The following is a 15,010-nucleotide window of genomic DNA, read 5'->3' as shown; positions in this document are numbered from 1 at the left end:
GCCTATGATATATTCCGCCATTGTATTCATGTCTAGGCGGTTCAATCGCCTAATGGCCACTGAGTTGCGAAAGTTTTGTCAAATCCGATGAGAAAGTGAAGTTAGTGCCGCCGTCCAAGTACCATCGGATATAATCTTAAACAGAAAAAGATGTCCACTAGCTAGCGGATCATTTGATTGGCCCATTACTAGTCCCGTATAGGTCATTACCGGATCGACTTCTCCCCCGCAAGTATGTTTTTCCCTACGCATTGTCTACATCCCCGATCCGTGTTTTTGCTCGTCAGGTAACGTACGCGGCGACCACCGAACAGGACCGGACAAATTAAATATCAGGCGATCTTATCGGATACAACATGCGGCGCCTACGCGATGACGAAGACGATAGGCCCGACGACGGTTCCAGAGCTCGGAAGCAGCGCAAACAGCGACCGTGCTTCAGTTGTGCAGGTGAGTCGGGCTTACGCACACACTCTCTCTTCTCCTTTCTCTGGCAAGCAAGACGAGGGAGGGAGATTGGCTAGTAGGCTGACTACGACGAAATCAGAATGTCGCAGACTAAAGATGAAGTGCGATCGACAAGGTAACTAGATCAATGCCCTAGTGTCATAGTCCATGAGCTGGAATAGTGTTGCAGTGCCATGCTCTAATTGCGTCCGTCGACAACGCGTTGAATTCTGTGTTGCTGCCGACAACTCAAAGTCAGTTCCTCTGTTGTGTCCTGTAGATTTGAACTAAAGCCCATACTAGTAGTCAAAACTCCAATGGGCAGTCTGATCATCAGAAAGATGCACCGCATGACCAAAGTCAAGATGGTTCCAGCATCTCATCTTCCCACGTGAGCCAGCAGCCTGAACCCCAACATAATCCTGTTCCTCAGGTACCACATCAAACAGCTCAGCAACCTTTCGAAAATAGCACAAACGATCAAGAAAATCCTCAGCCGTTGGATACGAATCAACAACCAGCGAACAACCATCATTTTACTCCGCACCCCAACCTTAGCGACGGCAATCAAGTTGACCCTCTAACTATTCTTGCCCATGCTCTCGAGCCATATACTGTACAGGGACCCTCCCCTCAAACCCCGGGCTCAGCCAGGATGGAGGAGTCGTCGTATAGTATCAACACCGGGACCAGTGCTTCCAGTAACCCAGCCCGACTTTCCATTGACGATGATCACAAAAGTGGCTCGTATGGCACTTTGATGCTCGGGAAGAGAGGCCGATCTAAATACTTGGGACCAACCGCCGGAAGTGAATGGTTGAAAGAGGTGAATTACGTGTTTATCTGTTGCTGGCAATGGAGCTGACCATGTTTAGTCGGAAATGCAAGATGTGTCAGAAACTCCCTTGCAGACACGCGCTCCTTCACCAGTGCTACCTGGAGACTCCGTTTCCTCCCAACCCAACGTCCTACGTCCTGGTACTGCCCTCGCTGGGTTCCCCTTTCTCATATCATCCGATCATATCAGCACTCGGGAGTTATTAGCATGCCTTCCCTCAAGAGAGGAGGCCTGGACGCTAGTAGAGTCATACTATCGCTATTGCGCCTGGCAGTGAGTGTTGTAGACTGAGGTTTGTCTGTAGTCGCTGATAAAATCCAGCCATGATGTCGCTCCGAAACCCGCCTTCGAAAAGACATTTGATCTAGTCTTCAAGCGTGTGGAGAGTGGTTCTACATCCCCACATATCAATGCTCAAGAAATCGCACTCGTGTTTATTATCATGGCTCAAGGCACCATATTCAATATCGAGATGCCTAATTGCGACTCGTCTGTTGAAAAGTGGCTACGTCTTTCGGAACGAGCGTTGGTCAAAGGGGAGTTTCTGTCGAACAACACCCTGGCTGGACTGCAAACTCTGGTGAGTATCACCAATCTACGAACCACTTTTACCCAATTGCTAATGTAATAGCATTTGATGGCCCACCTCCAACTGTGCGTACCCAACCTGTCGAATTGATGTAGCGCTAATGTTTTAGTAGACATTTAGACCAAGGTAGACGAGGTGATAGTGCTTGGCCGTTATGGGGTCTGGTAATGCGTCTTATCCAAGCTGTAAGCATGATCATCTACCTATAGGTACAAGCCAAGGCTGACAAAATGGTGTAGATGGGTATGCACCGAGATGGCGATCGCTGGAATCTCCCACAAGATGTTGTAGAGGAACGGCGGAAGGTATTTTGGGAATGTAATTGTGCCGATATCTTTCAAGCGCATTGCTTCTCTAGGCCGTAAGATTTTGATCCCATCGATATGCGGACTAGTTCAAGCGCTGACTCTATGTAGATCCGCCATCAACCCCGAGCATTGCGATACTGCGTTTCCCTCCGAACCGCCTAGGCCCAACGGAGAAAAAAGTTACTCTATCCTCCGTTTTGAGCTGTCTCAACTTTCATCACAGTGAGATCGTCTATTGTTTTAAATCCGTCATGAGATTGAAGCTTACGGGACTCTAGGATTCTCAACATGGCCATGAAAGTGCAGAAGCCACCATATTCTGACGTTACAGATCTTGGCTTCAGACTGTACGTACCCTTGAACCATAACTTGCGCACAAAAGCTAAAGAATTATAGCTCCGAATTTGAACAGAGCATTCCGTTTTCTCTTCGATGTCGAGCAGCGTTGCTGGCTACGCCGTCCCGCTATGCCCAGCTTGAAGCTGCCATCAAAGCATCTCCAGAACCATCTCGTATGGCACTGACAATTTCTTTTCAAGTTAGTACCCTATTTACGTTGAAGACACCAAAGACTGATACCAAGTAGCAAACTAATCTTGCCCTAAATGTTTCGGAGACTATCATCAATCTCCATCGACCTTATTATGCGAGGGCGCTCTACGATGCTGATCATTCCGAGTCTATATACAAACCCTCGTTCTATACCGTGATTGAACGCTGTGGTGTAAGAGTAACCTCCAGTTACCGTCTACAAGTAGTAATCTGACTGTGGCCAGATAATTATTAGTATTGTGACTGACATACATAACCGTTTCCCAACCGTCGCTACTAGGCAGTGGAGTTTCTGGGTAAGAAATAGACTTCACGCTTTGACTTTATGACACTAATGACTACATAGTATCACGTATTTGGCTCAGCATTGTGTTTGGGCACACTGGTGCTACGTGATCCGGGAAATATCATGACCCAGTTTGCTCTTACACAAATTGATGCTGCCATCAGCTTATTCACCTCGCTTCTACAGCATGGTGCTCAAACCCCACGATATAAAAGTAACCTACAATGGCTTTTAAACTTGCGCACTCGAGCCTTGGCCAAGATCTCTTCAGTATCTACCTCACAGAGAGGTAACCCTCAGGGCGATGTTGACGAGCAAAGGCAGAGCGATTCAGGAGATAGAGAAGATGACGAAGATGTTGAGATGCTTGGCTGGCGTACCAGGCTCATTGAACGCGCGGGCCAGAACAAGCAGAAGACCATCAGGACCATTCGTCTTTCTGAGACACCGACTGTATCACCAAATTCGAACGTAGCAATCTCATCTCTGAATAGTTTCCATCCTCGAGTACAGATGGGAACTTCTGATATCCCAAATGTCAACTTATCCATGCCCGCGATGAATCTTGACTCGACAAATGACCTTGTAAGACGCATATGCCCACATCTGGCTGGATGTCTTTGAGCTAACGTGTCGCACAGTTGCATGACTTTTGGGATCCCGTCCTTTTGCAAAATGTCTTTGGTCCTTCTCAAGATCAACAAGCTGTAAGTGAATTGTTTTCGGCGTTTGTGGTAATCTGCTAAAACACTATTTTAGTCGTTGATGAATACGTGGTGGGACGACATTCCCAATGCACCCCAATCGCGGGAACAACCATAGACTAGATCAAGTCTTATTTGAAAGCTTAAAAATTCTATTTATTTGACTCATAATCTTGTTTTTGACGAAACCCAACATTTGACATGACTAGTCTTGTAATCCATCATAATTATGCTGTGACTTGTGTTGTTGTTGGCTTGCCAGTTGACTGAGGTTGCAAGAGGAAGAAGTTGCTGCTGTCTTCAGCGTGACAGAAGCTTCCTTTATAAGTCACCTCTATCATAAGGTTCATGCCGAAAGAGTCACGCCGTGGAAGAAACCTTGTCTTGAGAGAACCTTAGATTTGATCATTGTTGAAAATTTGATCTGCGCGGACAGATTAACCTTTGTTGAAAACCTAGAGGAAATTGAGAAGGCCTGGGCAAAAGCTTAAGGATCATAAAAAAATAATAATTATGCTGTACCATTCAACTTGGTTGTCTCCAAGATAGGCCGGCCCTCATCATCAAAGTAAACAGGAACACCATTTCGGAAAGAGTACTGTAGAGCCGTAGCAATCTTGGCAGCCTCGTACGCATCATCCGGTGTGCAGGTAAGAGGCTTGTCGTCAAGAATAGCAGTAGAAAACTCTGCAAGATCGTTCAAGAAGGACTTGTCGTAAAGGACAAAGGCATCGGGTGTAGTAGCTGTTCGCACACCGTGAGCGTCACGGATTTCGACGCGGTTGATGGTCGAGTTGCCGTTAATGACAGAGTGTGCCTTTGTACCGCATACGCGAGTGGTGCTCTCGAAACCGTTTGTGAGTGTACGGCCCAAATGAGAAGTAAGAACCTTGCCGTTGGCGAACTCAACCATAGCCCAACCGTTGTCACAGTCGCCGTACTCGGCGAGCTTGCCGTAGACAGCTTGTTGCCCCATGGCGACGACGCGGTTGACTTGTTTCTTGGGGTTGGTGAGACCGGACTTGGGGTTGAGGTAGTATCGGCCGATATCAATCTGTATTTCACTGTCAGTAATGACCGAAGCTGGAGGGTTGAGCAAGACTTACATCGTGAACACCCATGTCGACAAAGATACCTCCGGACTGAGCGGAGAATGTGACGAAGAAACCAGTAGGGTCTTGTTGGTCGAGGCAGTTGGTCTCAACAGCGTGAATATCGCCTAATGCACCGCTTTCAACCAACTCTTTGGCAGAGCGGTATGAGTCGTCATCTAGTCGCAAGTCAGTAGCATATTATGAAATTGGGGACAAAGACATTGGGATAACTCACATCTCCTGCAAAAAGGAACGAGGAACTTGAGCTCAGGCTTTGACTTGGCCTTTAGGAGGACTTCTTCGGTAGTGATGACATCGACAGAGATGGGCTTCTCGCACATAACATGCTGGACGAGTGTTAGTTGTGCGTTAATCAAGCTGTCGGAAGGAACATATACCAGACCGAGGTCAAGACCTAGAAGAATCAAGGGAGCATGTGTAGCAGTAGCTGTGGAAATAAGAACGGCTTGTGCACCACTGTTTCTCATACAATCCTCAGGGTCGGCGAAATACTTTACAGAAGGAGGCAGGTTCTCAGCCACCCATTTGTCGCTGCCAGGCTTTGTGTCACAAGCAGCGATGAGCTCAATGCGAGGCTGTTGGAAGGCGAGAATGCGGGCACGGATGACACCGAGACGGCCAAGGCCAATCAAGGCCATCTTGAGACGTGGCTGCGAAGTCATTGTGTATGTGTGAGTGAGGATAGAGGAGATGAAGTGGAGAGTGGTGGTTATGGTATGGTGATAATGATGGCAAATGTCAACATCCTACGAAGTCTTTTTTATCACCATGCTGCCCGTCTCTGGAGGTCCGGCAGATCGGTCGGACCCAGGGTTCTCTTTGTTCCCTCCGATCCGTCCCCGGCTTTGGGACATGCCAGCACGGGCATTCCGCTCTAGATCTCGGCATAAACATTTATATCCCGGCCAAGGTCAAGAGCAGTGTGGTAGAAAGCATCCAGAGATTTATCCCTCATCTCAAGAGCTGATTGTGCTTCTCACTTCGTCCGAAGGCTGGATTTCTAATGTCCGGTTCAGCAAAGCCGGTGATTCTCCACATCCGCTTGCACTAAGCCAATTTGGCTAAGATCGCACTTGAGCTAATGGCTAAGCTTAATTATGTCCGATGGTGTTCCATTGATGTTCTGGACCGCGACTATTACCCTCTGGACGAGAAGAGTGGCCGCCAGTCGTTCAGAGCCAGGCTCGGGGAAGCTGATGGTATTGAATTGAGTTTAGCTTGAGATACATATGATACGACAAACGGAATACTTTATGCATTAGATAAGGATATTACCAGGTATAAATATGGATATGCCAAGGGTTTAAAGATTCTTATGGTGGAAACAAATGATCTAAAAATATATGGCTAATGCCTATTAGTCCAATGCTCCATCTATCTTGTCCTATCTTGGAAAGCTTGTGGCTGAGCTCAGCGGCTGAGCCTCCAGTCCAAGCTTCCAGATGATTTTTTTCTCTTTTATTTCAATTAAATTGGAGTCATCTGCCAAACACATGTTGATCATTTTTATCACGTTACATCAGCTTTTCTAATGTCTTTACAAAATATGGAATTCGATAAACATGGCGACATTAAACTTTGTGTTGGCAAAACAAACTCTGCCACCTTCAAGGCTTGTTCGAGGGCGTTGGCAAGAACGTCGCCAGTTTTCGACCGCATGCTTTATGGGGGTTTTATAGAATCCAAGAAGCCGGACAACGGGGAGTGGGTTGTGAGCCTTCCCGAAGATAAGGCAACGGCAATGGCCCTCTTTCTACACATATCACACGGTCAATTCGATCGCATCCCAAGAACGTTATCGATAGATGACCTTTACGATCTTACAGTACTGTCAAATTACTATGATGGCACACGAATGTTGGAACCCTGGATGGGAAGATGGATGCACTCAATAGAGGACAACGCAAAACAGTCAAACGAAACCATGACCAAATATCTTTGGATTACATTTGAATTTGGGTTCAAGGACTCCTTTGCAAGGATGGCAAGACATATGATTATGGAATCCGATGGATCTGAGGACGCAAACCTCCAAATGGTACCAGATATCGTTGGTAAGATTACCTGTCTTGTCTAAGCTGCTACGTTTCTAACCGCGATTTCCAGAACGAATATCTGCAATCCGCATTATGACCATTCAGACACTCCTAGACGTCATCAACCAACTTGTGGAAGACTTACTTATTGTTGACGAGAAGCCGCGTTGGTGCCGGCATGCAGAATGGATGGGCAATCATCGTTGCGAATCAATGATTCTAGGCTCGATAACGTTTTGCCTTTCCCGAGCGGGCTTGTGGCCCTTGCCCAAGGCGGAAGATGTCACAGACAGCATTTTTAGGCTGCGCCGTACGATCGCAGGGCTGGTGATGCATGATATTGGAAGGGTTGAGGGTGTAGACCACGCGCCTTGTAATCCCCGGCCTTTCTTGTTGAGAGAGATGGAGAGAATTCTTATGGACGTACCCGATCCTGTGAATGAGGTCCACATAAAGACGATGGATGAGCAAAGGAAGAGGCTAACACAGGCATGATTGCTATCGATCTGCCAGAGCTGAAGACAGAATAATTTACCCGAGATTATAACGGGGTGGATCGGAATTGTATAATAATGTACGAATAACTGGCAGAAAATTGAAGTTTTTATCCGACAGTTGAGGGATAAATTGGTCCGAGGAAGGAAGGGTTTCAGGATATCCTGGTTCAGGTTCATGCAAGTTCAGGTGCAGTCGCATTCTCACGATACCAGAAAGGTCGGCCACTTTTCCAGGGACGAAATTGATAGGTCGTCTTGTGCTATTTAAACCATGATTTTAAAAAGTATTTCCATACCCTAAAGTAAAAAGGTCATCGTTTCTGCTACCCGCGAATGCCTCTGAACAAACAAGATACAGTGGTTCCTTTTGCCAGACTAAAACAAGACAACTCTGACGACTAAGCAGAAGCGGTGTTCTGGCCTGTCCCAGCTAGCAAAGCTCAGCGGTTAATCCATCACATCCTCAGGGGTGACCATCAGGAGGTCGCTGACAGTTTCAAAGGTGTTTTGTTCGAGAGTGGCCCCAATAACAGTCTTGTAACACTGATATCATCAGCGATTGGCTTCAGAATACTGCCCACTATAACACTGATCTGAATAGAGTCACCACCGAGTTCGCTTCAGAGCGTGGCAATAACTTCATGTTCTGGCAGCGTATATATCAAACTAAGTCCTTGATCGATGGGTCTCCCAGTCCAACTTTTATTATTCAGGGTAACATTGTCACTGTTGGAGATACTAGTATCGACAACCCTGTTCTTCAAAATGGTGTTCTATCTTGGAGCAATGTTTGGAACTCTTCGTGTTCTCGACTAGAGTTGACTTTTTTGACAGGGATTACGCCACAGCTTGACCCTTATTCGCCAACTTTCGCACCTCTGGCGACGGTCGCTCAGGCTCAGCCGCTCAGTTCACCTAGAGTCCCGAATGCCTACATCGTGCCGCAGTTCGTTAGTTTAGTCTAGGATAAGGATCAAGCCTAGCAAGCGCAGGCCAATATCCAGGGACGGATAGATATTTTCTCTCCACCACCTACTCAGGTTTCAGCCTCGTGCCCTCTCCAAGTATCTGCTCTTATCCGGTGGGCGGATACGTATACTGTACTTACTAAGTCTACCTCTGGCAATGGTAAATATAATAGTTTAAAGTTACTGATGCATGAAGGCAACGTTGATATCAATTAACCAGATAATTAGATACCAGATCCGGTTACCCGGGTCTTGCCGGCTATGTTAGTAGGTATGTGCCTTAGAGGCATAGCTGAGGCTAAAATACAACCCATGCACTATAACTTGGTAGATTCGTATGATATACATGATCTGCTATCAGTTACCATACTTGAAAGGTTCTATCCTCGGCTGCTTGCAGCCAAATCCAATTTTTCTTTTCACATGCTGGCGCATGCCTCGACCAACATCCTGAAGCATCTTTGTACATAGTTGGTTGCACGTCATTTTCCCGGCGTGAATCTTTTGCTTCTGGACTTGTGACACTGGCCATTCTGATCAACCCAGCCCGCTGATAGTATCCGTCGCCCTGTTGCAAAACGAGAATGATGGTGTTCTTTTCTTTTGAACTCGTACCACTCTCTAGTATCATGGCCGGAAGAGAGAAATCCGTTTTCTCAGCAAGGGATTCATGGTCAGGATAGAAAAGCGAATATGCGGTAATATTGTCGGTGAGCCGAAGGGCGGCCCAGATTCCTTTCTGGAGGCCCTGCGTCCAATCTTCCTTGTGGTTGTTCCAGTCGATGAACTCGAATGGCACATGTATTACCTTCCCTGTCAACTGAATGAAATGTTTCAACTTATGCCGCTCAAAAATCTCTTTGTCTTTGTACTTATCGATGTTTATGATCTCTCCATCCAAGGTTGCTAATTCAAGTTTGTAGTCTGGGTTGTTGCGGCTCGTCAATTTCAATCTCCCCCGCCAGCCTGTCCATGACCAGGTTGGAAACTCCGTGACGCGAGTTGCGGGCTCAAGATGATACCATGCATTTATCATGTGATGGTCCCCATCATGTATCGGATTTCCCAAAAATTGACCCCAGGAGTATTTCGCCTCGTAGTAGCTGAGGATACCCAAAAAGGCATTCAGGGAATCTTCTTTCTTCGTAAGTTGCTTGGCACTGTATGTTATGATGTGATCTCCTATGGCTTTGCGGCTCGCGTCTGGCGGTTTTATCTCTAACGGTTGAATGTCGTCAAGTACTCGGCCCGATTTTTGATGCAAAGCCTCCATAGAAATACTAAGAGACTCTAGGCAAGTCATGTTGTTGCACTGAAAAACGACTTGCTCGTTGGTGAAGAAGATCCTCCTCCGGGATAAGAATCCTTCCTGGTATGTCCAGCCCCTTTCGGCCCATTTGGTGGACTGAATTACCTCCCTGGGTGGTTTGCCAAGGTAGCGAAATTGCATGTTACCTACTTGCAGCGGTTCTCTTTGTTGATTACGCTGTGCAGTCACCACAGGCAAGTTATCCCCAGAGTCCCTCCCGGCAGCAGCAATGATGGTGAAAGAGGCTTGGGAATAGATCTTGTCCATCATCTCAAATTCTTCCTTCTTCGAATCTTCCGATTGCTCTTGGTCGATGCACTATGAATCATCAGTAGGCGGCAAATATTACACAATTGGCTATTCAACGCACATGTCGATCGACCCATAGGTAATTACAACCCAAACTCTTTGTCACTTTAATACTATCATTGATGACTGGAGCCGTTGATCCGCTTACACCTGACTGTTTTTTGTCATTTTCTCCCCAGACGTATGAGAGAGCTGCATATTCCTGATTTGTAGGAAGTGGTACGGGTTTGATAGGCTCTCCAGACTGGTGGGAATTGCAGTCTATGACTTTGAAAGGCTGTAGTTGAATCTTCTCCTCTGATGTGCAAGTGTCATCGTGGTTTTTCTTGCAGTAGTTGATCCAAGACTTGATTTGTTCATAATCAATAGTTCTAGGCCAGGGTTGAAAAGGTAAAAGGCTGGGGAAAGGCTCTGAGGTTGGCTCGGTTGGTTCAACAGCTATGAGACTGCCCATGGCTTTATGTATGTTCGTCTCTTTCGAGTCGAGACGTAGCAGAACTGTATCCGTAAGTTTGAGCTTCGACAGTCGAGCCGCCGTCAACCCTTTGAAAAGCCAGCCAGCTGATAGGGCGTGTAGAATGGTTTGTGACTTATCCGACTTGAGTATTGCAAGTGATTGGCAGATACGACAAGAAGACGATGCAAGATCTTTCTGAGATTCGGGTACTTCTGCAACATTGTAGTAGTGTTTGCTATTGGCAACGTTCTTAATCCTAGCCAACCTTGATATTGTGCGGCACCGGTCACACCAAGGATCAAGTTTCCTGCGTTTGGGATTTGACATCCTGTTGAGGTTGAGGGGAGCTTGAAGGTTTACAAGAATGAGAGTTTTTAACGGGAAACTATCCTAGTGAACCTGAGGATATGTTGATTTCAGGAAAATAAGATCAGCAATTCGAAGTCACGCTTTTAAGTCATCCACGACCCCGCACTGTAACCGCGTTCTCATGCATGCCGCGTATGCTGTGATATCGAATCAAGATCATTGGCTGTTGCGTCACGTGTAGTTTAACTGTTAACTCGTAACAGTGAGCTGAACTGATCCAGATCTTCCTGGGCTGCCGGGCATAATATTTACTGCAATAAGTAGCTGGAACAACAATACCAGCTCTTAGTCCCTTAAATACAGCATTTAAATTTAACAATTAATAGGTTTAGGAATTCAGTGCTAACTTTTGTTGATTATATATATATCAATAATGATATACATAATAGCAGTAATAATTCCGATTAGCCCTATTGCGAAAATGAAGTAAGAAAACATATGCTTTCGCTAAGATACTGGCGAGTCATTGGCTCTACATAGAGGACGAGAAGTAGGCCGACACCCGTGGTAAGATCATTTGAGAAGTCAGATAGGTCTCTGATCATGGTTATTGTTCCTGAAATATGTTCGACCTTTATGCCTGCTTTAACGGAATTCTATGTGGAGACTTGTTGAACATGGCGGATATCACGTGTGTGATCACGTGACTATATCTCACTTTCATCTGCAGTCCTTCAACACAGATCTTCAATCAATTCATTCCTTCATTGATCCTGTATTTATAAGGTTGACACGACTTGAAGGCTTCTGTCCTGGTGTTATATGATACGGAGTGGAAATGCATGAACCTTTGTTTACACAGATGTCCTAGGGGCGTCTATACCCGCACAGCCAGCTGTGCATTTAAAATCACGTGCTTATACGCATAGCTACCCCCCCCCTGTATTTTCTTTTATTTTTAATAATAAAATAACTAATAGACTTATAATTATAATAAAAATATATTTAAATATTAGAGTTTCTATAGTATTTAATAAATATTTTATATTTATATATATATAGCTATATAAGGTTAATATTTAGCTTATTTATAAAAAGAAAGAAAAATATTTACCCTATAAGAAAATAAAATAATTTTCTTTTATTTTTTAAATAATATAAAAAAAAAAATTTAATTAACTTAAAGCTTTATAAATTATAATAAAATTAAATATTAATATAAATTTATTAAATCTATTAATTTAAGCTATATTAGCTTATAAAAACTTTAAAATAATATTATTTATTATATATTTAATATTCTTAAGAATAAAGCTTATTTTTTATTAAAACTCTTTAATTAATAAGATATAAATAAAAATAATAATTTATTATAATTATATTAATTCTTAGGATATTTATTAAAAAAAAGTATATTTATAGCTATTATATTTAATTAGTTATTAAATCTTAAAATTAAAATATTTTAATATTAAAACTATTATTAATAGCTTTAATTAAAGGCTTATAAATTAAAAGAAAATCTAATATATACTATAGTATATATAAAGTAAATATAAAGTAGAATTAAAAATTTATTTATTATCTTACTATTTAATTAAAATCTTTTAAATATTATATATAAAGTACTTTATAAAATAGCTATTTTATAAGCTAAAAATATATATAAAATTTTATAATATACTTTTAAAAATCTATTATTATATTATAATTTTTAAGAAATTTTATAGTAATTAAATAAGTTTTTATTAAAGGAAAATAAAAATGCAGGGGGGGGGGGGGGCTGTGCGGATATCATGTGATTTTAAACGCACAGCTGGCTGTGCGGGGACGGACGCCCATGTCCTAGGACCTAAAGTCCCAAAGTAAGTAACTACCCTGTAGCAGAGTGCTTCCACCGCTGCCAGCCAATCTAAGTCCGGAGTATAGATGCAGCTAATGCCAGTGCACCCAGTATTATTGCAATAGCGACACCTGCCAGTTTCACCATTATAACATACCGACCATTGCTTTCCCTTTCAAGCCACTTCTCCAATTACGCTCGCAGTGTCGGGTTGTGTCCCCGTCGGAGACCCGTGTCATACTCAATACCCATTTGCAGACCCTCTCACGACATCTAGTTCATTAAGTCGGCGATACGATGCCCCCGTTACAGGTACAGTACCAGTGAAGTTAGTTGACTCTATCCCCGACCAAAATGACCGTACAGTTTGTGCTGAGTTTAAGAACCTTTCTCGAACAGCGGTATCGTTCAGAGCACAGTAGAGCTGCCCATCCCTTTTTTTCCACTCGCCATTCACTACCACATGCTTGACATGGCTAGGGTTAGAATGTAGAATTAACGCAGTGACTGCATCTTCCCAACCTAGCATGGTCGGAGCCGATCCATCGAACACAACGACATCAGCTTTAGCGCCAACACGAATGACACCAAGGTCGGGTCGTCGCAGGGCTAACCCTCCGGCTCGTGTCGCAAGCAGAAAGGCTTGGTTAGTTGACATTGGATTGTTGGCCGGATATTGAAAGTCTTTGATGGCTTTCTGATATGCTTGCTGACGGGCAGATTGTAACCATATTCTGGCCTGCGTTATCAAGTCTCCACTGAAGGTATAATGTGTTCCAACGCTGAGTGCAGCCTGATCTTGCACTAAGGCAAGGTTGGAGTTATCCTGACCGTGGTGCATCTCAAACTCGGGAGCCATGGAGATATAGTGATTGAAACGTCGCAAGAGATCTGCATCTGTAGGTGTCACAGCATTGCCATGAACAAAGATAACGGGGTATGTATCATTAAGAAGGCCGAGCCTTGCCAAGATCGAGGGACTGTTTTCTACACCCATCGGTCCTCCCACAAAGTGAGTTTGGAGAAACGAGATATTGGATGATCTATTTTTCAGTTAGATGCTATCATCAGCTAATGCAAGAAATTGTGCTGCGTGACTTACCTTGCTATATTAATAATGTCTTGCACCTCTTCTGGGTCGCCAGTATCAAAGGCTTCGTACGCAAGACCAAAAGATAAAAGAGCATTTCGCTCGGACTGTCTCGAGATGTTCTTAAAATGCTTTTCTTGATCCTCAAAGGCAAACCCGTCAATTCCTCGGCGTATATGGTATGCATAGAAACCACGGATCCCACTGTCAACGATTGCTCTGATAGTCGCGTCGTTGATAGCTTGCGTAAAGCCACCTGAAGCATTATCTACCAGAGTCGTAACGCCTGAGTTTAGGGCTTCGCAGAGTCCGACGAGTTCCGAGTAGTACATGATCTCTGGAGTGAATACCTGTGCAGTCAAGGCGAAATTAGACCAACGCCCCAGATACTCAGCTAGACAGCTATCACCCCCAAGGCTTCTTTGAACCGTTTGCCAGGCATGGCGATGTGTGTCGATAAAGCCAGGGCTAATAATGTCGTTCCCAGCATATATGACTTCAGTATCAGGAGGAATAGTCACATTATCCTTTGAGGGCTCAAATACAGCGGCGATTTCGTCGTTGACAATTAGAACAGAGTGGTTGCGCTTCACCTCTATGGATTGAGATGCCTCGTTGAAAGTGATGACTGATCCTTGATCAAAAAGAATAGATTTGGCAATGGCGAAACAAGCATAGCTCGCTGTCCACACAGCAGTAGGAAGAGGCCGCATTGTCAAAAGTCAATGGAGTGAGAATTGATTCATTCTGTCAGTTCAGTGGCGCATCCTGTTACTCGTCCTTTAAACAATTTACGGCATCTCTTTGGATTCCGAGGCCGAATCGAGCATCGAATTATTGACCGCACGTTTACGCTCATAGGGGGTCTTTCTATCAACAATCCGAAATACCGAAGTGCCAGAATGTAATCTGCCACTGCACAGCATACGTCGTTGGCCAAGTTCCAATGTCCAGCTTGCGTATGCTCAGACAAACGTGGAGGCTTACTTTGACTAATCTTCATGCATACGAAACACACCAATTTCGAAATTCTGGCATTTAATATTATGTTGAGCTGAATATACCTTACGCTAGCATGAATTGCCGAGCATCGTTCGGTACTGTGGTGCGGTTCGGCCGAGACGGGGCTTGGCATTGATGATACTGTCGCAGCCCGTTCGACCTCCGCCAATTCACGGAGATACGACCCGATAAATCCGTCAGCCAAGACCTTCTCTAAACCGAACTTGGTCTCCATTGATCAACAGGACAGACTCGGTCCGTAGACCCATGCATGGTAAATTCAACGTAATGTTCTTGCTCATGAGACAGATTCAAGAAGGGTCGCGACTGGAAAGTTCAGGGTCCACCAGA

The 15,010-nt window shown here is 44.5% G+C and overlaps 5 protein-coding genes across 5 annotated transcripts; 2 read left to right on the top strand and 3 right to left on the bottom strand.

Moving 5' to 3' along the window:
- Positions 1-356: 356 nt before the first annotated feature.
- On the top strand, positions 357-3,842 carry FSST1_006414 (fungal specific transcription factor domain-containing protein; the record flags this gene model as incomplete). The annotated part of the gene is made up of 16 exons (XM_083232779.1): positions 357-450; positions 638-701; positions 751-1,273; positions 1,323-1,558; positions 1,607-1,865; positions 1,917-1,939; positions 1,987-2,059; positions 2,114-2,235; positions 2,291-2,404; positions 2,461-2,529; positions 2,579-2,720; positions 2,769-2,906; positions 2,959-3,030; positions 3,081-3,605; positions 3,662-3,727; positions 3,780-3,842. 16 exons carry the CDS (start codon positions 357-359, stop codon positions 3,840-3,842), a joined length of 2,583 nt encoding a protein of 860 aa, XP_083089844.1.
- A 393-nt stretch (positions 3,843-4,235) lies between these two features.
- Positions 4,236-5,501, bottom strand: FSST1_006413 (uncharacterized protein; the record flags this gene model as incomplete). The annotated part of the gene is made up of 4 exons (XM_083232778.1): positions 4,236-4,778; positions 4,831-4,994; positions 5,054-5,165; positions 5,217-5,501. The coding sequence occupies 4 exons, from the start codon at positions 5,499-5,501 to the stop codon at positions 4,236-4,238; spliced, it is 1,104 nt and encodes a 367-aa protein (XP_083089843.1).
- An 869-nt stretch (positions 5,502-6,370) lies between these two features.
- On the top strand, positions 6,371-6,916 carry FSST1_006412 (BTB/POZ domain-containing protein; the record flags this gene model as incomplete). The annotated part of the gene is made up of 1 exon (XM_083232777.1): positions 6,371-6,916. One exon carries the CDS (start codon positions 6,371-6,373, stop codon positions 6,914-6,916), a length of 546 nt encoding a protein of 181 aa, XP_083089842.1.
- Positions 6,917-8,701: 1,785 nt separating this feature from the next.
- On the bottom strand, positions 8,702-10,742 carry FSST1_006411 (HET domain-containing protein; the record flags this gene model as incomplete). The annotated part of the gene is made up of 2 exons (XM_083232776.1): positions 8,702-9,967; positions 10,020-10,742. The coding sequence occupies 2 exons, from the start codon at positions 10,740-10,742 to the stop codon at positions 8,702-8,704; spliced, it is 1,989 nt and encodes a 662-aa protein (XP_083089841.1).
- Positions 10,743-12,808: 2,066 nt separating this feature from the next.
- On the bottom strand, positions 12,809-14,370 carry FSST1_006410 (uncharacterized protein; the record flags this gene model as incomplete). Its single annotated transcript, XM_083232775.1, has 2 exons — positions 12,809-13,610; positions 13,670-14,370. 2 exons carry the CDS (start codon positions 14,368-14,370, stop codon positions 12,809-12,811), a joined length of 1,503 nt encoding a protein of 500 aa, XP_083089840.1.
- Between the last annotated feature and the right edge of the window lie 640 nt (positions 14,371-15,010).

Source organism: Fusarium sambucinum, chromosome I (genome assembly GCF_050947815.1).
Source record: "Fusarium sambucinum isolate potato_lamoka chromosome I, whole genome shotgun sequence".
Classification (NCBI taxonomy): Eukaryota; Fungi; Ascomycota; class Sordariomycetes; order Hypocreales; family Nectriaceae; genus Fusarium; species Fusarium sambucinum.
This window is presented reverse-complemented; position numbering and strand designations above follow the sequence as displayed.